This window comes from Oncorhynchus nerka, linkage group LG6 (assembly GCF_034236695.1).
Source record: "Oncorhynchus nerka isolate Pitt River linkage group LG6, Oner_Uvic_2.0, whole genome shotgun sequence".
NCBI lineage: Eukaryota > Metazoa > Chordata > Actinopteri > Salmoniformes > Salmonidae > Oncorhynchus > Oncorhynchus nerka.
In genome coordinates this window covers 23,190,170-23,215,175 of record NC_088401.1, presented here as the reverse complement: position 1 = coordinate 23,215,175, position 25,006 = coordinate 23,190,170, and the positions used below count along the sequence as shown (strand labels likewise).

At 43.3% G+C, this 25,006-nt stretch overlaps 3 protein-coding genes across 6 annotated transcripts in view; 2 read left to right on the top strand and 1 right to left on the bottom strand.

The window, feature by feature from the left end:
* LOC115130194 (GTP-binding protein Rheb-like) overlaps positions 1-3,356 on the top strand; it is a 34,422-nt gene extending 31,066 nt beyond the window's left edge. For both annotated transcript variants that reach the window (XM_029661074.2, XM_029661075.2), the window contains exons 7-8: positions 2,235-2,316; positions 2,803-3,356. In XM_029661074.2, coding sequence (XP_029516934.1) covers positions 2,235-2,316; positions 2,803-2,895 — 175 coding nt within the window. In that variant the 3' untranslated portion in view covers positions 2,896-3,356. The remainder of the gene's footprint in view (positions 1-2,234; positions 2,317-2,802) is intronic.
* Positions 3,357-11,371: 8,015 nt separating this feature from the next.
* Positions 11,372-14,562, top strand: crygn2 (crystallin, gamma N2). Its single transcript, XM_029662696.2, has 4 exons — positions 11,372-11,671; positions 13,111-13,359; positions 13,663-13,808; positions 14,298-14,562. The coding sequence occupies exons 1-4, from the start codon at positions 11,372-11,374 to the stop codon at positions 14,431-14,433; spliced, it is 831 nt and encodes a 276-aa protein (XP_029518556.2). The 3' UTR covers positions 14,434-14,562.
* Positions 14,563-18,121: 3,559 nt separating this feature from the next.
* On the bottom strand, positions 18,122-24,697 carry LOC115130193 (NEDD8 ultimate buster 1-like). Of its 3 annotated transcripts, none has more exons than XM_029661072.2 (15): positions 24,442-24,697; positions 24,128-24,245; positions 23,817-23,975; positions 23,675-23,739; positions 23,464-23,528; positions 23,211-23,378; positions 22,900-22,988; positions 22,613-22,719; positions 21,003-21,189; positions 20,803-20,871; positions 20,028-20,180; positions 19,616-19,762; positions 19,336-19,404; positions 19,075-19,228; positions 18,122-18,842 (listed from the first exon to the last, which is right to left on the bottom strand). In XM_029661072.2, exons 1-15 carry the CDS (start codon positions 24,459-24,461, stop codon positions 18,673-18,675), a joined length of 1,740 nt encoding a protein of 579 aa, XP_029516932.1. In that variant the 5' UTR covers positions 24,462-24,697; the 3' UTR covers positions 18,122-18,672. The 3 variants fall into 3 exon arrangements, with proteins under 3 accessions (XP_029516932.1, XP_029516930.1, XP_029516931.1); XM_029661070.2 differs by having other exon boundaries at positions 20,764-20,871; positions 24,442-24,696; XM_029661071.2 differs by having other exon boundaries at positions 20,764-20,871; positions 24,128-24,696.
* Positions 24,698-25,006: the final 309 nt, after the last annotated feature.

The following is a 25,006-nucleotide window of genomic DNA, read 5'->3' as shown; positions in this document are numbered from 1 at the left end:
GTTTCTAGGCCAAACCGTTTGGACGCTACAGATGTTTTTGTGAGAAGACTGATTTTCAGGATGTCTCATAGTCTGGCAAACACCGCTGTAGCTCAGCCACCTTCCAGCGCAGATGAAGACACAGCCCATGCAAAAAAATAAATATATATATATATATATATATATATATAGCTTAAACAGGCAGATTTTGTTGGGGATTTTTTTATGATTATGTTAATTAGATGTCCGCACGGGTGTGGACATAGACTCTAGGGGGTTAAACAGACAAGACAAACTTACATTCCCCTGCCCTGATCACATTCAACACAAATATATCACTACAGACTCTGGTTCGATTCCAGGCTGTATCACAACCGGCTGTGATTGGGAGTCCCATAGGGCAGTGCACAATTGGCCCAGCATTGTCCTGGAAAGGCCGTCATTGTAAATAAGAATTTGTTCTTTAACTGACTTGCCTAGTTAAATAAAGGTTACATTTTTTTAAATACAAATGTAAATATGTTATACTAAGAATGTAATGGAATATAACAGAATAAAATATAACATGTCTGAGGAATGTGTGGAACCGCTGTTATTCTTAAACAAGTGGTATTTTTAAACAGAGACAGTGTCCTTATTTTTTTAGTTTGTTTACTTTAGAAACCTTAGAATCTGCTGTTTCCGACCTTGTATAGAAAGCTAATTTCTGAACTGGATGATTTGAGAAAGTCCGGTTTTAAGTTTAAAAAAATAATCCAGATTGTTGTTCTTTTTCAGCTTGCTAAGATATCATGCACATTGTTAGCTTGCTAACTGACATGATCCACTTCCCCTGTGTGTGTCATTTACCAGGCCTGAACAGTGCACTCTGCTTGCTCAACACACTTCTGAAAATGGGTCACTCACTCATAGCTCTCCCTCGTTCCTCCTCCCTCCTTTATTTTTCATCCATCCTTCCTCCTGCCTCCTCTATCATTCCCAGAATAAACAGGAAATGTAGCACAGCCAGCTCATAGTGGGAAGTAGTGACAGCTACTCTTGACATCCCTTCCACACACACACATACACATGCACACATCAACCCACGCATGCACACACTCTGGCCCCATTATGATAATGTGCACGCTGTAAGGAGTGTTGAAGGGATTCATATGCTTCTCAGTGTGTAGTGAGTACAAACACAGACACACAGGAGCATAGTAGCCCTGGGGCCAGCTGGAATTCTATTAGCCAACTAAAGTAATCAAGGCATTACTGATCACTTCCTCTCTCTCTCTCCCTTTCTCTCTCTTTCTCTCTCTTTCTCTTTCTCTCACTATTTTTCTTTCTCTCTTTCCCTTTCTTTCTCTTTCTCTCTCAATTTGTTTTCAATGTATCTCTTTCTCTCACTTTTTCTTTCTCTCTTTCCCTTTCTCTTTCTCTCAATTTTTTTTCAATGTATCTCTTTCTCTGTCTCTCCTAATGACTTCTCCGTAGTAACGCATACCTCCCAAACTATCATTCCACCCTGAAATAGACTAGAGACTAGATATATACTATGTAACATACATTGTATTGTTTGCATTGTATTGTCTACTGCTTAACAGTACAGTATATCGCCCTTTTATCTTCTAACTGCATTATCGTGTGTGTGTGTGTGTACCGACAGATCTCATTAAACAAGGGCTGGGAAAGGTTTGCGCCAGGGCGAAGTGAGGAACCGGCTGAACCTTAGGATGAATCAATAACTCCAGGCTATTAAATCCCAGGAGTGAATGTTAGGGATGCAGAGTGCTGTAGTACAGTTACACCAGTCAGCAGATACGCCACTAGGCTATAAAGCTTATAGATTTTGTCTCGGCTGAAAAAGACTCATGCGATGCAGTTAAAATCTGTCGGGGGGGGGGGGGGGGGGGGGTGGTGGTGGTGGTGGTATCTTAGCATCGCAATACTATCTAACCTGGTCCCAGGTCTGTTTGGGCTGCGACCATATGAGTTGACTATACAGGTATAGTGTAAAAAGACATGGAGGAGAGATGGTGTAGTGAATGCCTGGGACAGTATAGGGAGAGTGACCACAGATCAGTTTCTCCATTAGTGCCTTACCCTCCTATAGCTAATGCTCCCGCATGTGGTTATAGACTGTTGTGTTACAAGCAAATGGTGTTCACTGTGATATTGGGTTCCCCTCAGTACAACCAGGAACTGTGGGTATAGGCTGTGCTGCTGTTACAAGCTAATTGTAGTCAATGTGATATATTTTTCCCTCTCCTCAGTGTAATCAGTTGTGAAGAAGGAAAAGCGCTGGCTGACTCATGGAACGCAGCATTCATGGAGTCCTCCGCTAAAGAGAACCAGGTGATTATGATGATGACACCAGCCACTCCCGGATAGATATAGTTTGGCCAACTCTGTTTTGACATCTAGTATTGTAATGGGTGCCATCTTGGCACAGAATGTTCCAAGGCAATTACAGTCTAGTTTGAATTTAAATTGGAAGAGTAATCTAAAGGAAGGAACATTTGTTGCCAACATGGCCTGGACGCATCAATGCATCATTCAACAGAATTGTTGCTATTTCCCTATTGTACCACAAGAGGCATGTTGGATCCATTGATCAATGCTACTGTGTTGATGATATCAAAATAGTGTTTGTATCAAATATTCCTCTCGTCATCTAGAATGTTTCTTTATATCCTAGCAATAACAATGAATCTATCAACTTGGTTTACACTAGATTGTAGCATTTGCAAGCACAGAGCAGAAAAAACACCCGTCTGCACAGCCCTGTTGTTGTGATATGACATTTCCTCCCTCTGACTTCCTGTTTTCTGTGTGAGTCAGACAGCGGTGGAGGTGTTCAAGAGGACCATCCTGGAGGCGGAGAAGATGGAGGGGGGAGCCCCCCAGGGCAGGACATCCTGCTCCCTGATGTAACCCTCCTTTTCCCTGCCCCCCCCAGGCCCTCGAACACCGTCCCCAACCACAGCACTGGACACTGGGAAATCCCTCTACTTGAAGTGGCTAACTGCCTGTTTTCCTCCCTTGAGAAACATCTGTCTTTTTCTTTTCTACATTTCTTTTTTCATTTCCAGAAGGACAGACGAAGACTTGGACATTAAGAGTAACAATCGATCCCAGCTTAGGGTACACCCGTCTTGCTCCCCCTGACTTCCCCTTTTTCTGAGAAACCAAATGTGGTGAAATATCTGGCCTTACTACTCCTCATTTAAAGCCTGTCATTTTCTACCTGACCTCCCTTCCCCTTGAAAAGTTTGTATATTGTATTTCTTAAAATGTTATTATTATGGCCACTAGTTGGCCAGCATTCATTTGCTAGTCTAGTGAATGTTGATACTGTTTTTTGATTGTAATCATTAAATCAGCATATTGTTTCACTAGAGTTTGATTTTCTTATTTCTCAAAATTTGCTGTTTTTTTGTTTTATACAAATTAGCAGAATACACACGAAGGTGTTTTGATACATTATATAATTCATATAGTATATGATATATCTTTTCCCTTACCAGAGATAAGGGGTTCAGTATTCTACTTCCAGTTGGCTCCTCTACCTCAGAACCTATCAACAGGCTGATGTTGCCACTCAGTCAGGGATGTGCCATCACACTGCTCCGCACATTCACTTACGCCAGCTCTCAGAAGGGGGGCGTGATAATTAACGTTACCAAGGAGAAATGGAAACCTGGTGGGTTGGAATAATATGTGTCCACGAGAGATCTACTACTCATTATATTCCACTCTTATTTGCCAGTTGGAGATGGTTTCTAATTATAGGATTCACAATTCACTTCTAGCTGTTCTTTCCTCCATAGAATACATGAATTTCATTGTCGGAGACAGAGGCTTGTCCAGAAACAACCCCAACCCCCCGCAAAAAAAATTATATATACAATATATACACTACCGTTCAAAAGTTCGGGTCACTTAGAAATGTCCTTGTTTTTGAAAGAAAAGTTTTTAAAAATGGCCATTAAATTAACATCAAATTGATCAGAAATACAGAGTAGTCATTGTTAATGTTGTAAATTACTATTGTAGCTGGAAACTACATAGGTGTACAGAGGCCTATTATCAGCAACCATCACTCCTGTGTTCCAATGGCGCGTTGTGTTAGCTAATCCAAGTTTATCATTTTAAAAGGCTAATTGATCATTAGAAAACCCTTTTGCAATTATGTTAGTACAGCTGAAAACTGTTGTCCTGATTAAAGAAGCAATAAAACTGTCCTACGTTGAGTATCTGGAGCATCAGCATTTGTGGGTTCGAATACAGGCTCAAAATGTCTACAAACAAATAACTTTCTTCTGAACTCGTCAGTCTATTCTTGTTATGAGAAATGAAGGCTATTCCATGTGAGAAATTGACAAGAAACTGAAGATCTTGTACAACGCTGTGTACTACTCCCTTCACAGAACAGTGCAAACACCTGTGATGGAAACACAAACAGTACAGTTTTATAAATGCCTTACAGATTATTTGTTCGTTCGACATTAAACAAACGCGTACAGAAGTAAAACTGGGAGTTTGAGCAGTTATTCTAAGGTTGCTGCATACATTCTCGTTTTTCTTAATGAACGGCACAGGGTGGTGAAAGTGCACTGTGTCCAATCCAACACTTGCAACGTGCTAAATTAGGTTATTTCTCTGAATGGAATCAGAGGTAAACTTCAACATGTCTTTACTCCAAGACTGTCGGTGTAACAAGAACTCTGTATTGTATACGGACATGGTGACGTCATATCAGTACGTCACATCAATACAGGACAACCCCCCCCCCCTCCCCCCTTTACTTAAGTGATTCAGTGATAATGCTGAGAAGCCTGTGTTTGGAGGATATATTGTTGGTTTTAACCAATCAGCGTCCAGGATTAGACCCACCCGTTGCAATTCGATGTAAACTTCAGTCAACCTGACATACACAACACTTATTCTTAGCTGTACAGAAACCTGTGTCCTGTTGGTAGTGGACCCAATAGGTCAGTGGCGACGTCCTGCCACGGCCCGTCAGGTAGCACTGTGGGTCTCACGGGTTCTGGCACGTCTGGTCGTGGTACAATCTGGCAACCATGACATGACTTGACATGCCTCTGTGGCCTTGTCCCTGCCCAGCCACGCTACTTTACTCCTGAGAAGTTTTGTACCTACAATGCCCTAATGTCCCTCGTGAGCTAAGACTACATGGGGAAAAACAATGTTTTTTCCCCTTAGGACTAACTGTCCAATTACACACAGTTCATTTGCTATAGGTGCGTTTGCGCGGCATGTCTCCTAACACCCAGTCTGAATAGCATTTCTCGCCCCTCTTAGCGCTTCATCTGTAGCCAATGCTTCCTCCACTTCCACTTCCCTTGTGGTCATTGCACTTGGAGTTGCGTTCACAGCTATAAATCTCACATACTCCTCTGCTCCATGTGTGTGTGATTCTTTCACTGCAGTCACTCCGAGTAGACGAGGGTCAGCGATGTTGCTTTTCCCTGGTATGTGGACAACACAAAAGTCATAAGGTTGGAGCCTCAGCACCCACTGTTTTATGCGAGTGCATGGCTTTGAGTGAAGACTGTAAATAGCTTTTAACGCCTTGTGATCAGTCACTGAATCAAATTCCCTGCCGTATACATACGGGTGTAGCTTTTCACAAGTCCAAACCAATGCAAGGGCCTCACGCTCAATCTGTGAATATCTGCGTTCCCACTCTGTCAGACTCCTGCTCACATAACAGACTGGAACCATTGCTCTGTGTTGTTCTTGCACAAACACAGCTCCTAGGTTTCTCTTTTAATGTCTGAAACGACCTCTTCTGTTCCGGTCCGAAGTAGAATGTTGTGTCCTTCTTGATCAACTTCCGCAGAGGCTCTGAGACTATAGAGAGCCGGAAATGAACCTACCTAAGACTAGAAAGGTACGAACCTTTTATCCCTGGACTCGACCGCTGCTCTCACCCTCAGCTGTGGGACCGACGGCTCCCTGGACTCGACCGCTGCTCTCGCCCTCAGCTGTGGGACCGACGGCTCCCTGGACTCGACCGCTGCTCTCGCCCTCAGCTGTGGGACCGACGGCTCCCTGGACTCGACCGCTGCTCTCGCCCTCAGCTGTGGGACCGACGGCTCCCTGGACTCGACCGCTGCTCTCGCCCTCAGCTGTGGGACCTACGACTCCCTGGACTCGACCGCTGCTCTCGCCCTCAGCTGTGGGACCTACGACTCCCTGGACTCGACCGCTGCTCTCGCCCTCAGCTGTGGGACCGACGGCTCCCTGGACTCGACCGCTGCTCTCGCCCTCAGCTGTGGGACCGACGGCTCCCTGGACTCGACCGCTGCTCTCGCCCTCAGCTGTGTGACCGACGGCTCCCTGGACTCGACCGCTGCTCTCGCCCTCAGCTGTGGGACCGACGGCTCCCTGGACTCGACCGCTGCTCTCGCCCTCAGCTGTGGGACCGACGGCTCCCTGGACTCGACCGCTGCTCTCGCCCTCAGCTGTGGGACCGACGGCTCCCTGGACTCGACCGCTGCTCTCGCCCTCAGCTGTGGGACCGACGGCTCCCTGGACTCGACCGCTGCTCTCGCCCTCAGCTGTGGGACCGACGGCTCCCTGGACTCGACCGCTGCTCTCGCCCTCAGCTGTGGGACCGACGGCTCCCTGGACTCGACCGCTGCTCTCGCCCTCAGCTGTGGGACAGACGGCTCCCTGGACTCGACCGCTGCTCTCGCCCTCAGCTGTGGGACCGACGGCTCCCTGGACTCGACCGCTGCTCTCGCCCTCAGCTGTGGGACCGACGGCTCCCTGGACTCGACCGCTGCTCTCGCCCTCAGCTGTGGGACCGACGGCTCCCTGGACTCGACCGCTGCTCTCGCCCTCAGCTGTGGGACCGACGGCTCCCTGGACTCGACCGCTGCTCTCGCCCTCAGCTGTGGGACCGACGGCTCCCTGGACTCGACCGCTGCTCTCACCCTCAGCTGTGGGACCGATGCCCTTCTGTGAGAGTAGCATCTCCAGCCTGTTGAGGACAGCATGTAGCCACTGGTCATGGGTCTCCTGATCCGTGGCGTGGACGATGATGTCATCCAATATGTTCTTCATCCCCTCTGTGCCTGCCAGTGTTGTTATTTCATGTTGAAACTGAATATGAGTCTTTTATACCTGTATATCCCACTATGCACTGCAAACGTTATGCCGCTTGACTCTGGTGTTAGCCCCATTTAGATCCAGTTTACTGAACATGACAGACCCAATCATTCCTTGCAAAAGTGAATCTACTCTGGCGATTGGGTACATGCCACGTATGATTGCTGTGTTTGCTTGTTTCATGTCCAGACACAGTCTTATGTCTCCGTCCGGTTTTGGCAGCACCGCTATCGGATTCATCCACGTGTGGCACCATCTACTCTCTCCGTTAAGTCCATGTTTTGTAGTTTCTCTATCGTTTTCTTAGGTGGAATGGTACACGCCTAAGAGCCTGTGCTACTGTTGTCAGGTTTCTATCTACATGTAGGTTGATCTGGTTTGTGTTGACATTTCCCACCCCTTCAAACAACTTGGGCTACTGCTGTTTTCTCTGCACTTTTACATCTGTCACTGCTGCTATGGTCACAGCCACTTTTAGCACACCCAATGTAATGGCAGTCTCTTTCCCTAGCAACGGTTGAAGTCGGAAGTTTACATACACCTTAGCCAAATACATTTCAACTCAGTTTTTCACAATTCCTTACATTTCATCCTAGTAAGAATTCCCTGTCTTAGGTCAGTTAGGATCACCACTCTATTTTGAGAATGTGAAATGTCAGAATAATAGTAGAGATAATAATGATTTATTTCAGCTTTTATTTCTTTCATCACATTCCAAGTGGGTCAGAAGTTTACATACACTAAATTAGTGTTTGGTAGCATTGCCTTTATATTGTTTAACGTGGGTCAAACGTTTTGGGTAGCGTTCCACAAGCTTCCCAAAATAAGTTGGGTGAATTTTGGCCCATTCCTCCTGACAGAGCTGGTGTAACTGAGTCAGGTTTGTAGGCCTCCTTGCTTGCACACACTTTTTCAGTTCTGCCCACAAATTTTCTATAGGATTGAGGTCAGGGCTTTGTGATGGCTACACCAATACATTGACTTTGTTGTCCTTATACTATCTTCCCAACTTTGGAAGTATGCTTGGGGTCATTGTCCATTTGGAAGACCCATTTGCAACCAAGCTTTAACCTCCTGACTGATGTCTTGAGATGTTGCTTTTTCCTCCATACATAATGATGGTCATTATGGCAAAAGAGTACAAAAAGTATGATCTTTGTCCCCATGTGCAGTTGCAAACCGTAGCCTGAGCGTAGCCTTTCAGGTTATGTTGATATAGGACTCATTTTACTGTGGATATAGATACTTTTGTACCTGTTTTCTCCAGCATCTTCACAAGGTCCTTTGCTGTTTTTCTGGGATTGATTTGCACTTTCTGCACCAAAGGTACGTTCATCTCTAAGGAGACAGAACCCTTCTCCTGCGTGGTCCCATGGTGTTTATACTTGCGTACTATTGTTTGTACAGATGAACGTGGTACCTTCAGGCGTTTGGAAATTGCTCCCAAGGATGAACCAGAATTGTGGAGGTCTATAAAAACAAATCTGAGGTCTTGGCTGATTTTTTTTTATTTCCCCATGATGTCAAGCAAAGAGGCACTGAGTTTGAAGGTAGGCTTTGAAATACATCCACGGGTACACCTCCAATTGACTCAAATGTTGTGAGAAGCTTCTAAAGCCATAACATCATTTTCTGGAATTTTCCAAGCTGTTTAAAGGCACAGTCAACTTAGTGTATGTAAACTTCTGTATGTAAACCACTGGAATTGTGATACAGTGAATTATAAGTGAAATAATCTGTCTGTAAACAATTGTTGGAAACATTTTGGCAGAAATGTCCTAACCGACTTGCCAAAATTATAGTTTGTTAACAAGAAATTTTTGGAGTGGTTGAAAAACGAGTTTTAATGACTCCAACCTAAGTGTATGTAAACCTCCGACTTCAACCGTATCACAGTGAACTCAGTGTGTGTGCTGCGCTTGCCTATCTTTATTTGGCATGTGAAAACCCTTTTCACTGGTATTGGCTCGCTTGATGAGTATGGATATAGCTTTTCATCAGTCTGTGATGAATGGCACCTGATTTTCTTGGCTTTCAGCATTTCCCATGTGGTCTCATCTACACTGACCAAAAATATAAATGTAACATGCAACCATTTTAAATATATGAATTAAATTCATCTATGGATTGGTCACAGATACCTTAAAAAAAGTAGGGCCATGAATCAGAAAACCAGTCAGTATTTGGTGTGACCACCATTTGCCTCGTGCAGCGCGACACATCTCCGTTGTATAGAGTTGATCAGGCTGTTGATTGTGGCCTGTGGAATGTTGTCCAACTCCTCTTCAATGCCTTTGCGAAGTTGATGGAAATTGGCGGGAACTGGAACACGCTGTCGTACATGTCGATCCAGAGCAACCCGAACATGCTCAATGGGTAACATATCTGGTGAGTATGCAGGCCATGGGGGAACTGGGACACTTTCAGCTTCCAGGAATTGTGTACAGCTCCTTGCAACATCGTTCATTATCATGCTGAAACATGAGGTGACGACGGCAGATGAATGGCACGACAATGGGTGGTGGTGACATCATATCAGTACGTCACATCAATACACGGCACACGATGATCAGCTTAATGCTTCTTTCCAATAAATATCGAGAGTCGTATTCTGGTGACATGACGATCGATGCTTGGCTGCCGTTTGACAAATAAAAAAATGATCTCATCATGTAGGCTATACCCGCACTGTATCTGTGAGCTGTTGGCTAGAGAGCACTTGCCGAGACCAAAGTGGCCACATTCGCTATATAATACTATACATTTTTTGTGACAAAACCATCATTAGAGTTGAAAATGCGATGGAAACCCATTTAACTTGTATTTTTTATTCGGAACATGGGAATTTATCTGCAAAAGTTATTTTCATGTGTACTACATCATCAAACTACATTAAAACCTAGCTTATTAAAGGGCAAGGAGGAGATTCTAAAATATTGGTTATACCTATCCAATTCTCCTTGGGCTACATGTCAACAGTCTAAAGTAGAGCCATGTATTTAGAAAGTTGAGCCAACCTTTTGAATTTTGTTCTAATTTTAGACATTCAGTTACATAGCATTATTTAAATACTTCCCATGTTATGTTAATGTTCATTTTAAAGTGTCATGTAAATGCATCATAATGCTCATTCCAGTCATTATATTCCCCATGTAATTAATGGGGCGCTGAGAGAGAGAGAGAGAGAGAGAGAGAGGGAGAGAGAGAGAGAGAGAGGGAGAGAGGGAGAGAGAGAGGGAGAGAGAGAGAGAGAGAGAGGGAGAGAGAGAGAGAGAGAGAGAGAGAGAGAGAGAGAGAGAGAGAGAGAGGGGAGAGAGAGAGAGAGAGAGAGAGAGAGAGAAAGGGAGAAGGAGAGAGAGAGAGACAGAGAGAGAGGGAGGGAGCGAGAGAGAGGGAGAGAGAGAGGGAGAGAGAGAGAGGGAGAGATAGAGAGAGAGGGAGCGAGAGGGAGGGGGAGAGAGAGAGAGAGAGAGGGAGGGAGAGATAGAGAGAGAGAGAGGGAGGGAGGGAGAGAGAGAGAGAGAGAGAGAGAGAGACTAAAAAGGGCTTAACATCCTCTAATGGATGTGTAGTCGATCGATAGAAGTCCTCAGGATTCAAGGGTAGTAATCCAATACCATAATGCACTGTGTGATGTATGTCAGGAGATCTCTTTACATTCTCTCTGCCATCTTACAGGGCTTTAAGCACTTCAGGATATTGCAGTATCCCAATGGGTGTTTTTAATGGTGAAAATTATTTAATGACATTAAAGAGTCAGTATAATTCTATATTTCTCACTTGAATGTACAGAGATAGTTTTGACATGAACATACAGTTTTAGCATCTTTTTGATAACAAGATTTATATGCCCCATACATTATTGGCATAGCAGCCATATAAGTCATAAAAATCATAAAAGGCATAAAAGATTTGAAACGGCATTCTATCTCCTGATAATCTATTCAAATGTCCCCCACACTTCAAATACAATGACACGGCCAGTTCTAGTACTTCAGAGGTCGGAGGTCGTCTAAATATGGCTGTGACACTCTGTGTGTATATGAACAATGGCAGGTCATAGTAGTAGTGTGTGAAGAGTGAAAGAGAATACCAAGTCTTTGTTGTAGCTCTGCACGCGCTCTTCTCCATCACCTGGTTGCCATGGTAACCACCCTCCCACTACACACACACACATTCTCTCTAACATGCACACACACACTTCTCTCTGTCTCGCTCACTGTGCGTGCATACCAGGCCCCATTCAACTTCAGCATAAGAGAAGCATAGCATGTGCAAAACGGCGTGCACAAAGCCCCGGCCAAGCAAATTCCTTTGTTTGTCTCCTGTTCAGTCCCCCTGCAGCCAAAGCCCAGAATCAGCAGTGCCAAGAGTTGAAGGGGAAAATGCTCACCCAGCGAAAGCCCTAAGTCCCCCATTGTGTGTCCTTTGTGCGGAAAGCCTCGCGATACTGCCGGGCACGCGCCCCGCCGTATATATTGGGGTGTCCAACTTTTTTACTGTTACACTTTCTTACTTGTGGGCCAGGTTGGACAGTATCCAGTGGAAAATGTCGCAGTATTCTGGAAAGGTAAGCAGCATCTGGGTCAACCTGCATTCACACAGCATCAGGTTGGCTAACACTGGGACATAACTGACTGGACAGGGATCCCTTGAAAAAGAGTTCTTCTGACCTCAACAGGACTGCCTGGTTAGAGAGAACTCCAGTCAATAAACACATAGGTTTGGGAGTGTATGCATTTACAGGTATTTAGTGCAGGTGTGATAACATTGGTTTGGAAGTGGAAAATGTACTTTTCTCATACCATCATGAGGTTAGGTATTCAACAAACAGGTGTTTTTTTGTTTTTCAATTCAACACTCAATAGAATGTGGAGGCAATCCCTGGTGAACATTTTTAGATTTAGAGATTATTCTAATCAGAGCAATTACTCAGATTGTCTTGCTGGGAGAAATACAGTTAAATCTGTTACAGGAGTTGAAAGCGAATGAATGTCATATTGTGTCGTGAATATTTGGGAAAAGTTTCGAGTGCATTCTGATTCTGCTCCCAGTTCTACCGTCAATCTTGTGTTATAGATATATCTAAAAGAGAAAGCAAGGTCTAGGAAAATTGTATTTATTTATTTTATTTTGAATAAACTATCAATGGCAGGTAAGGATAATTAGTTGGTGGCTGGCCAATAGGAGTAGACATAACATAGTCTTGTATCCATACTTTTATCCAACTGCAAGCCAACTCTAATCTTCTATTCTAGTCTTCTATTCATCTATAGTTGGCATTCAGCATATATACTGTACAGATCAGTGGAGGCTGCTAACGGGAGGACGGCTCATAATAATGACTGGAACAGAGCAAATGAAATGGCATCAAACACATGGAAATGTGGAATCAAACACATGGAAACAAATACATGTGTTTGATGTATTTGATACCATTCCACCTATTCCGCTGCAGTCATTACCATGAACCCATCCTCCCCAATTAAGGTGTCACCAGACTCCTGTGCCATGGACACAAGTCTGCATGACAAAATGTATTTATATACTGAACTGACTACACCACGCCAACACATACAAATCCACAACTACACTCCAGTGACAAAGTATTCACATGTCCGTCCAGCCTCTAGCCTGGGATCCAAAACGCTTTGCTCTGGACCATTTCACTACATTTTGAGTCATGAACTGGCTGTAATAAAGTTAAATTGAGCAATTGAGTTTGTATCCCACCAGGACTTAGGTTCAAATATGATTTAAAATCTTTCAAACACTTTAAGCATTTGCTTTAACCTGCCTGGAGTGCCAGGTGGATTTGCACTTCTGCAACATTTATATTGGTTAAATTGCAACAGAAAAGCTCAATCAAACCCACTGAATCTATAATGATGACAAATAGTATCTCAACCCAGGTTTGTTGGATACCACACTATCCTACCTCCAACTCCCCACCCTAACTAATGAACTATGGTGTTAACCTCCTCCTGTCCACCCACCCCCCCATCACAGATCACCTTCTACGAGGGAAAATGCTTCACCGGCAGGCAGCTGGAGGTCAGGGGCGACTGCGATAACTTCCAGGACCGTGGCTTCATGAACCGTGTCAACTCCATCCGTGTGGAGAGCGGCGCCTTCCGCTGCTTCGACCACCCCGACTTCAAGGGACAGCAGTACATCCTGGAGCACGGGGAATACCCAGAGTTCCAGCGTTGGAACAGCCACAACGACCACATGGGCTCCTGTAAGCCCATCAAGATGGTGAGAGACGGGGCTAAGGGTTAAGAATCGAAAAGATAGGGGTTAGAGGTTAAGATGATAGCTAGTGAGGATGAGGAGAGGTTGAAGTTATACAGACATTTTCTGCTTTAACTCAAAGATACTTTAGATCAATACGAGGGGTGAATGACCAAAGCACAGTTTGGGTGTAGTGTTGTCCATTTGTAAACGTACCTCAAATTTAATCTCCTCTCTTCTTGTCTCTCATCTTCCTCATTATAACAGTATTCCTATATTTGACTTGAAAAACGTGTGTTTTCTCCAATCCTCTCCTGTGTCCTGCAGCACGGTGAGCACTACAGAATGGAGCTTTTCGAGGCCTGTAACTTCTCCGGCCAGTGTGTGGAGATCTGTGATGACTGCCCCTTCCTGCAGAGCCGTGGCCTCAGCAAGAACTGCATCAACTCCATCAAGGTCTATGGAGACGGAGCGTAAGTAGTACACCTCTAGCCTAAGTTTCAGACTGCAATCACACATACACACACTGACAAACACACAGGCACTGACAAACACACACATGCAGGGGCGCACAAAAACAGACACACACAGCACTTGGCAAGACGCAGAGATGAAATCATAGTGATTCAACTTTTGGATCTATTTTTGTTGAGCCAAGACATCCAACCTTTTAGCATATGTTAAGGTGTTAATTAAGTTGGCACATAATTGGAAGACAGATGCTAATGATCTAGCTGGTAAATCATAGACACTGCTGAATTTCTAAATAACTTTAACACCACTAATCACACCTGTGGTCCCAACAGTTGTTTTCCAGGAGGGAGTTCAATATTAAAGGGGAAGTTCAGGATTTTACAGCTTGATGTTAGATGTTTCCTCATTACTGTTATTCCATCTGCTCTAAGTGTGTGAAGTGAGCAGGTGTGTGACCATTTCTAACCCGTGTGTGTTTCCTTCTGTAGCTGGGTGATGTATGAGGAGCCTAACTTCCGCGGCCGCATGTACATCGTGGAGAGAGGAGACTACTGCAGTCACAACGAGTGGCAGGCCCAGAACCCCAACATCCAGTCCATCCGTAGGGTGGTCAACTACTTCTAAACCTCTTCTCCTATCCTGCCCCAGACCTCAACCCTGGCATGGACAGTGACTTTTACCACTACCGCTCTAGAAATGTTCAATAAAAAAAGACACCCCAAAAAAATCACACAAATGTATTTTTATCAAAGACTTGGCGTGTTCTCCTTCTGTGAGTTACTATGAAGTGTATGAGGGTCTATACAGAGCAGTGGTTTTCAACCTGGGGTACTAGTACCCCTGGGGGTACCCCCCTTTTCCACAGGGGGGTGCTTGTCTAGACTCGTTAAGAACATAGACCTAATGATTGATTGCACATGAGGGGGTAAGAGTAAAACGTCACTGGGGTAAAGTGACCAAAAAAGGTTATATATACAGAACCAGTGAGATTGTATAGAGCACAAGCAGGGAAAGAAATACTAACAATCATCAGTGTTGGGGAAGCAATTCTGAAAATATAGTTTATCAAGCAACCAATTACTTCACACTGGAAGAAGTTAAGCTACACTAAAGCTACCCTTAAGACAAATATACACAGAACAAAAATATAAACGCAACATGCAACAATTTCATTTTTTTTACTGAGTTACAGTTTTTACAATGAAATCAGTCAATTGAAATCAATTCATTAGGCCCTAATGATTTCACATGACTGGAAATACATATATGCAGCTTTTGGTCACAGATACAGTGGGGCAAAAAAGTATTTAGTCAGCCACCAATTGTGCAAGTTCTCCCACTTAAAAACATGAGAGAGGCCTGTAATTTTCATCATAGGTACACTTCAACTATGACAGACAAAATGAGAAGAAAAAAAATCCAGAAAATCACATTGTAGGATTTTTAATGAATTTATTTGCAAATTATGGTGGAAAATAAGTATTTGGTCAGTAACAAAAGTTTATCTCAATACTTTGTTATATACCCTTTGTTGGCAATGACAGAGGTCAAACGTTTTCTGTAAGTCTTCACAAGGTTTTCACACACTGTTGCTGGTATTTTGGCCCATTCCTCCATGCAAATCTCCTCTAGAGCAATGATGTTTTGGGGCTGTTGCTGGGCAACACGGACTTTCAACTCCCTCCACAGATTTTCTATGGGGTTGAGATCTGGAGACTGGCTAGGCCACTCCAGGACCTTGAAACGCTTCTTACAAAGCCACTCCTTCGTTGCCCGGGCGGTGTGTTTGGGATCATTGTTATGCTGAAAGACCCAGCCACGTTTCATCTTCAATGCCCTTGCTGATGGAAGGAGGTTTTCACTCAAAATCTCACGATACATAGCCCCATTCATTCTTTCCTTTACACGGATCAGTTGTCCTGGTCCCTTTGCAGAAAAACAGCCCCAAAGCATGATGTTTCCACCCCCATGCTTCACAGTAGGTATGGTGTTCTTTGGTTGCAACTCAGCATTCTTTGTCCTCCAAACACGACGAGTTGGGTTTTTACCAAAAAGTTATATTTTGGTTTCATCTGACCATATGACATTCTCCCAATCTTCTTCTGGATCATCCAAATGCTCTCTAGCAAACTTAAGACGGGCCTGGACACGTCTGGCACTGCAGGATTTGAGTCCCTGGCGGCGTAGTGTGTTACTGATGGTAGGCTTTGTTACTTTGGTCCCAGCTCTCTGCAGGTCATTCACTAGGTCCCCCCGTGTGGTTGTGGGATTTTTGCTCACCGTTCTTGTGATCATTTTGACCACACGGGGTGAGATCTTGCGTGGAGCCCCAGATCGAGGGAGATTATCAGTGGTCTTGTATGTCTTCTATTTCCTAATAATTGCTCCCACAGTTGATTTCTTCAAACCAAGCTGCTTACCTATTGCAGATTCAGTCTTCCCAGCCTGGTGCAGGTCTACAATTTTGTTTCTGGTGTCCTTTGACAGCTCTTTGGTCTTGGCCATAGTGGAGTTTGGAGTGTGACTGTTTGTGGTTGTGGATAGGTGTTTTTATACTGATAACAAGTTCAAACAGGTGCCATTAATACAGGTAACGAGTGGAGGACAGAGGAGCCTCTTAAAGAAGAAGTTAAAGGTCTGTGAGAGCCAGAAATCTAGCTTGTTTGTAGGTGATCAAATACTTATTTTCCACCATAATTTGCAAATAAATAAATTAAAAATCTTTTTTTTTGTTGTTGAAGTGTACCTGATGAAAATTACAGGCCTCTTGCACAATTGGTGGCTGACTAAATACTTTTTTACTCCACTGTACCTTTAAAAAAAGGTAGGGGCATGGATCAGAAAACCAGTCAGTATCTGGTGTGACCACCATTTGCCTCATGCAGCGCAACACATCTCCTTCGCATAGAGTGGATCAGACTGTTGATTGTGGCTTGTGGAATATTGTCCCACTCCTCTTCAATGGCTTTGCGAAGTTGCTGGATTTTGGCGGGAACTGGAACACACTGTCCTGTTTTTGTTTGTATTTATTAGGATCCCCATTACTTCCTGCCAAGGCAGCGGCTACTCTTCCTGGGGTCCAGCAGCATTAAGGCAGTTATATACAATTTAAAATATTACATGACATTACATTTCATAACATTTTACCCAATAAATGTAGTGTTCCCTCCGGCCACTACTCCACTATCACATATTTACAATACAACTTGATGTGTACGTGTGTAGTGTGTGTCTTATCATGTGTATGTGTGCCTGTGCCTATGTGTGTGTCTTCACATTCCCCACTGTTCCATAAGGTGTATTTGTATCCATTTTTAAAATCTGATTCTACTGCTTGTATCAGTTAGCTGATGTGGAATAGAGTTCCATGTAGTCATGGCTCTATGTAGTACAGTGCACCTCCCATAGTCTGTTCTTGACTTTGGGACTATGAAGAGAACTTTGGTGGCATGTATTGTAGGGTATGCATGTTTGTCCGAGCTGTGTGCTAGTAGTTTAAACAGACACCTCAGTGCATTCAGTATGTCAACACTTCTTACAAAAACAAGTAGTGATGAAGTCACTTTCCTACTTTGTGCCATGAGAGATTTAAATGCATACTATTAATATTAGCTCTCCGTGTACATTTAAGGGCCAGCCATGCTGCCCTGTTCTGAGCCAATTGTAATTTTCTGAGGTCTCCCTTTGTGGCACCTGACCACACGACTGAACAGTCGTCCAGGTGCAACAAAACTAGAGCCTGTAGGACCTGCCTTCTTGATAGTGTTGTTAAAAGACTTCTCCCCATCTTAGCTACTGTTCATTTATCTGTCTACAACTGGTAGACATTCTTGCAGTCAGCATGCCAATTGCACACTCCCTCAAAACTTGAGACATCTGTGGCATTGTGTTGTGTGACAAAACTACATATTTTAGAGTGATCATTTATTGTCCCCAGGACAATATGCCACATCCGTCAGGTGGATGGATTATCTTGGCAAAGGAGAAATGCTCACTAACAGGGACGTAAACAAAATTGTGCACAAAATTTGAGACAAAAGCTTTTTGAACATTTCTGGGATTTTTTTTTTCAGCTCATGAAACATGGGAACAACACTTTACATGTTGCGTTTTATATTTTGGTTCAGCGTAGTTACTTAACTAAAGTTACTTTGTAAAAAAATAGTTCACTACCTCCACACTACTTAGTGATAAATTATCATATCTAAATCTCAAATGTCAGACTACAAATTGCAAGAAAAGCTCACTGGAGATGTTAACAGAATGTGTAATTTAGCCTATTAAAAACTAAGTGCAGTCATCTATTGTCATATTGGCAATCAAACATATATGTTTTAATATATTTAAAAAAAACATTAAATCAAACTTAATCAAATTCCGTCAAAAAGGGATCTCAAACATAAACCAGAGCATATACAACAGTATTTGCGATGAAGAAAAATAGAACAATATTTTACACAAGCAACCAAAAATCCCTTTACCATAGAATTTAGAATGTGAGGCCTATAATTGTGTCTTGAAATCTCAAACATGAACCTTCAAATAATCAAAATTGTCCTCTCTGTAGCTATTAAGCATAGAGCAATAACAATGTTTATCTACTAAATCTTAATTTGTTAAATTCTCTTGTCTTCAATCCATGTCAGTTTATTTCCTTACAAATTATAGTCAACCAGCTTCAAATGTTTGTGTTATTAAACTCAATTAATAACACTTTAGTACAAAAACAGAAGATACAATTTTCAATATATTGCTTGTGGAGGAGAGAAAAACAAACCTAATTTGGGGCCTAAAAAGACTCAAATCAAACACCCTTGGAATAGGTGGAAGTGCTTTCAAAATGGCTGCTGGCTGGACAGTACTTTAGTTGGAGGAGGCACAGTTCTTGTAGAGGTAGGACTTCATCTTGTCTATGACCTCGCTCTCCTCCTCCAGGGTCAGGTCCAGGTAGTCCTCTTCGTGTATAGGGATGTCCTCCAGCACCTCATTCACCAGGTCGACGTCCGTAGGGGCCTCCCCTTGGCTCCCAGAACCTGGAAACACCATTGGCAACAGGGTCATGTTCAATTAGGGCTCTCCTTTGGCGATTTGGGTATAAACGGCATTCTGGAGCCTTAAGTATCAGCAGCATATAGACACTGAATACCTCTTTCTCACATACACGTCTTAATTGTATTCCCACAGTAATATGCGTGTGCATCCGTCTGTCCATCTGCTTGCCTATATGCTTCTGTGTGTACATACGTGCGTGCATGAGAGTCCTACCTGCGGACTCAGAGGTGGTGCTGGGCTCCTCGAACAGTGAGGAGGCGGGAGAGGGGGACAGTAGTTCTGGGGGCAGGACCACCTGGTTGTCCTGCAGCAGCTGGGTGGCCCCCTGAACGTTTCCCCCCTCCGGCTCACAACCCGGGTATGTCAGCTATGGCAAGGAAGGGATTTAGGCACTATCTACATACACCACTGTGATAAGCAGACTTTTTACATAGACATAGTGACTAGAGAGAGAAAGAGGTAGAGGCTTGTTACCTGCTCAACCTTGGATTGACTTATGGGGAGCTCTGTGTTATTGGTTCTAGCAGCAGAATCTAGAAGCATCTAGAGGAAACAAGCAAACAAGGATAAAGTGGAGGGGAAAAAACACATATTAGCAAAGTATGCTAGCTAGCGCCTACACTCTTCTGCTAGCTAATGTAAGGTTGCTTCATGGCTCTGGTTATGGTAACATGTTTTGACGGTTGGAATATCCTCCTGCATGGCGTATTGAAAAACTATGTGTGTTTTTGCAGTGGCGATGACAGTCTCTCACCCTGTAGGCTCCGTCCATGTCTCCGTCTGTCTGAAGGAGGGCCCAGGTAGCGTCTTTCTTGGAGTAACCCAGCGCTCTGAGGGTAGCCAGGCCCTCCACACACATCCTCCTCTTCTCACTCTCCTTCTGTTTCATCTCCTCCCTCTCCTGACAGGGACAGACAAAACCATAGAATTACACTCAATATGGCCACCGGTCCAAACATCATGGGACACTGACTTGAATGGGAATGTTTGTTTTAGTAATTATATTTCTATGACTAAAACAGCTCTGATAACTTAAGCAACATGTCCTAATAGCACCTATATCAAGTGAGTTGACACCTTTGTTCCACTATGAGACTTACTCATAGAAATATAGGACATCCCCATTCAAGTAAACGCTGTGTAGTTCTATTGCTATGGGGACACACCTGTCTCCTATGGGTGATGTGCAGCATGGCCTCGCCTACGTTGCCATGGCAGGCCCTCAGACCCAGACGGGCTTCCTGCTCAGAGAACCCCAGATCCTTCAGTGCTTTTATCTCCCCTGGGTTCAGACACAGACGCTCATACAGATCCTCAGCCTAGAACACAGCAGGGGTTAAAGGTAGAATCAGTAATATTACATCATTATACAGGCGTCCATACAGATCCTCCACCTAGAACACAGCAGGGGTTAAAGTTAGAATCAGTAATATTACATCATTATGCAGGCGTCCATACAGATCCTCCACCTAGAACACAGCAGGGGTTAAAGGTAGAATCAGTAATATTACATCATTATGCAGGCGTCCATACAGATCCTCCACCTAGAACACAGCAGGGGTTAAAGGTAGAATCAGTAATATTACATCATTATGCAGGCGTCCATACAGATCCTCCACCTAGAACACAGCAGGGGTTAAAGGTAGAATCAGTAATATTACATCATTATACAGGCGTCCATACAGATCCTCCACCTAGAACACAGCAGGGGTTAAAAGTAGAATCAGTAATATTACATCATTATACAGGCGTCCATACAGATCCTCCACCTAGAACACAGCAGGGGTTAAAGGTAGAATCAGCAATCTATTACAGTGATGTGCCTCCCTGCTTACAGAAATGTTTTTATTAACGTCAGGAGACAAGAGGATCTGGAAACAGGGCTATAATGATGTACTACACCTGCTTAAGCTTCTGTGTGGCCTGGCGCTCGTTACCAACCATGTGCGCCAGTATGCTCTGCAGGAGGTACAGCCTGAGGAACAGCACCTCCTCTCCTCTGGTGTTTCCCTAAAAACAAAATCAATTCATTAAATGATGTACATTCAAACAATTGTGAAATTCAGATCTACATTAGTGACTAGTGCGTCGGAGCTAAGGGTTGTTTGTGAACGGAGTCATAGACCAGTGCCGTAGACCACCTTGATCTTCATGAGCCTCTGCTGCTGGTCTCCGTAGCAATTGTGGAAGCAGTCCTCAGCAATCTGCAGCCTCCGCTTGCCGTCATCCAGATAGGACAGGGCCTCCAAGGCTCGGTAGCACCACACGATGTCCAGCTGCAGTACTGCATAGTTGTCCACTGTGTTCAAGAGCTTGGAGCCACACTTACTGTAGAGACACAAAAGATAATCAATCAATGTGTTTGACAGGATCTAATTCCTTGTGGAATTACAGGAGCACGTAACATACACTCCCCTCTGTATGTATTTGGACAGAAAAGCTAAAAATGTTGGCCTTATACTCCAGCATTTTGGATTTGAGATCAAATGTTTCATCTGAGGAGACAGAACAGAATGTCACCTTTTATTTGAGGGTATTTTCATACATATCTGTTTTACAGTTTAAAAACAATGCACTTTCTATATCTAGTCCCCCCATTTGAAGATATCATCAGTATTTGGGCAAAATCACTAATAGTCTATTAAAGTAGTCAAAATATGAGTATTTGGTCCCATATACCTAGCACGCAATGACTGCTTCAAGCTTATGACTTTAAACTTGTTGGATGCATTTACAGCTTGTTTTGGTTGTGTTTCAGATTATGTTTTGCCCAATAAGTGTATTTTGAAGCTGCAAATGAGTGTGTAGCGTCACAAGCTTAATGTGGTCCTTGCATGCTAAGAATATGGGACCAAATACTCAACTTTTTACAACTTTAATACATTATCAGTGAATTTTGTCCAAATACTTGCTTTCCTTTCTCAAAAGGTAAAACAGATATGTTTGAGAATACTCTCAAAAAAGGTGAGTCTGTACTGTCGCCACAGATGAAACATTTGATTTCAAATCCAAAATGCTGGAGTTTAGAAACAAATGTTTGTTATTTTTGCATCACTGTCCAAATACATACAGAGGAGAGTGTACATGTTACCGTAGTGGTACCGGTCCTCAGTCTAGTATATTTTCTAACACATCTCCCCCAGAACTCTATGGAGCGTCTGCCGCTATTACGCAAGACTTTAGTTCTGGATTTCCATGATTACATGGGATCAGACTGAGCAATGTGAGGCACAGAATCACTAAGCTTGATCACATAAGTGAGTAGTTATTTGAGATGCAAGGTGATTTCGTAGTGGAACGTAGAGTAGAGCTGGGACAATAACTGGAAAAGGAGCGACACAGACCACTTATCACAGGCATTTTTATATTGTTCATTACAATAAGTAGCCTATAGTAGAGAAATGAAATAAGTTTGCTAATATAGGTGATTGTTAATGGGACAATTAATGGCTACAACCATCAAACTAGTAGTATTTCAAATCAAATCTTATTGGTCGCATATTTAGCAGATGTTATTGCAGGTGTAGCGAAATGCTTGGATAATAAATGAATAAAATCCCCCCAAATATTTTTTCCCCCCATATTACCTAACTCAGTACTGTACATTCAAAATGCAATCAAATAATCATACAACAACACAATGATCTAACATGCCAATCATACAATCATCTTTGAATCAGAAATGGACTGGGTGTTTTGATCTGTTTCAACAAATTATTTATGTGATTAAGAGGAAGGTTGTTTTTTTTACACAAACTGGTCGTCAGCTTGCACCAGGTGGCCCAGAGCAGTTTCATACTGTTTCCTCTTCATCAGAGCACGGCCTTTCTCATGGAACCCCATGGCTAAAATCAGAGCCTTAGGACAACAATCACACAGCATTAGAAATAGTCGGTGGAGTTTGAATTCACACAGGACACATGGCTAGAACCATACAAGCCATAAGTTGTGTGAGCTTGCCACCCACTCATACTGCTTACCATGACAGTTATGAATATAATATTGGTAATATGTTCATTAGTCCTTTGTCTAGACTACCTTTTTTTTACTGTGAGGTATTTTCAGGGGGTTTCCCTTCTGATCAGCAATCTCTAGGAATGGAGTCGTGGCTGGATCATCGGTACCATCTAAAATGACAGCCAAACCACAGAACCATAAAATAACACTCCTAAACTAACACTTAAATACAGAGAGTTGTGATTGGAGTTCTACACAGTACGAGGGTCTAACTGAAAGGGTCTTGGAAGCCTAACATGATAACCAAGTCACAGAACTTCCAAAAAATACTATTCATGTAGCATTGTGATAACATTGTTATTATGTTTAAAAGCAGTGAGGGTCTAACTAACCTCTCTCTGATAGGATCTGGAAGCCCCTCTGGGTTCTCTGGACACTCTGGTCCTGCGTTTTCTTCTCCTCCTCCACCGCCAACATCTGGTTCTTCCTCTCTGGCACGCTCACCCGCAGAACCATCATCTTACTTTTGTTCTTCACATTCTGTTCATCCAGACGCTTCTCTGTAAAGAGAAACTATTTCAATGCAAAGTTGAAATGACCAAACATTGATTAGATGAGTGTTGTGGCAACTAAATGGAAACATACCAGGAGTCAGTGTCTTCCCTTTAAAAATTAACTGGATGTATTTAAGTCCATATTGTTCAGTAATCCTACACAAAAGTAGAAATAAGTAGAACCTTATCAATTTGAGACTTTGGTAGACATAATAATCTGAGATTGAAGTGACAGGGCATCTTCACTTCACTCACAGATCATATTATAAAAGACTGACATTGCATTGGCCATTTTCACTTACCTATCCATGATATCTTGAGCAAGGACATCCAGTTGTGTCTCCAAATAGTTATTCTTCTTGGTATACTAAAGGAATGGGTAACAATGTGGAATTACTTTATTTTCTGTAGGCTGTGTCAGGGCAAACACACCCACCCACATACCTTTTTCAAGTCTTTAGGCAGAAAGAGTTCCACACATGTCTCTCCGTAGGTCTTGTTCCCCATTCCACTCTTTACTGCCTGGGATCGGAGGCTCTCCAAGGCACTGGCCACTTCAGACACAGAGATGCACACAATGGGGGCATAGTTCACTGCAAGCTCCTGCAATGACAACAGTGACAAACAGACAGGGATAATGTGTTACTCTATCTCACAAAGGTGACTCATAGTCAGGTCACAGACCAACGAGCTCAATGAACAGCAATACATTTTGAATGGCTATAACTGTTGGTCACCTAGCAAACTAACTTTACCTGAAGAGATTGCTGTCCTGCCTCGCTGTCATCTGTTGTGTAAGGTGGATTCCTGAGCTGAATATTACCTTGATTTAAAAGATTTACCAGCTTTTCCTGAATATGTAGCTCCGCCATTCTCGAAACGGTGGAAAAAGATGTAAGGAAAAGTGAAAGTGAACAGCCAGCAAACCAAAGGGGAATTCAACAGAATGAGTAGAGCCAAAATTACGTCGCACTAGTTACGCAGTCGCAGAATACTACACCAAGGACTAGCTAGCTACAGCCATTGTTGTTTTCGGTTTCTTTCAAGATATAACAAATGAATGACTCACGTTTGAAGTGTTGTTAACATTGTCGCCGTATTGTTCTGATAGGAACATGTCTGAACCGAGAATGTTGTTTATCTTCTCTTTCGCACTAGGATAAGTCACGTGGGCCAATTTGTCATCGCTCTAAAAACACAGAGAACTTCTGGAAAGTGGTTACGTTTCACTATATTGGATCGCTCCAATATATTGGTATCACTCCTCGGCGGAATATATTCGAGGTGAGGATTTACTCCAGTGGACACCTGTGTCACGGATGGGGTCCGCCCCTATATATAAACCCCATGGCCGCAACACACGACTGACATCAATCAACAATAGAGAGTCAATCATTGGCCAGAAGTTCATTAACAGAGCCACTCACAACCCATCATTGAAGGAAGCCGTGGGACAGGCCAAATGGACCACAGGGGAGGGAGGGGGGGGGATGCAAAAAATACAATCATTTGTGTGTGTATGAAAATGTGTAGATATATATGAAAACACTCCTTCGCGCCCCCACCCCTCTCCCCCTGCACAGTTGTGAGCTATGGGGGGGGGGGGGGGGGATGCAAAAAATACAATCATTTGT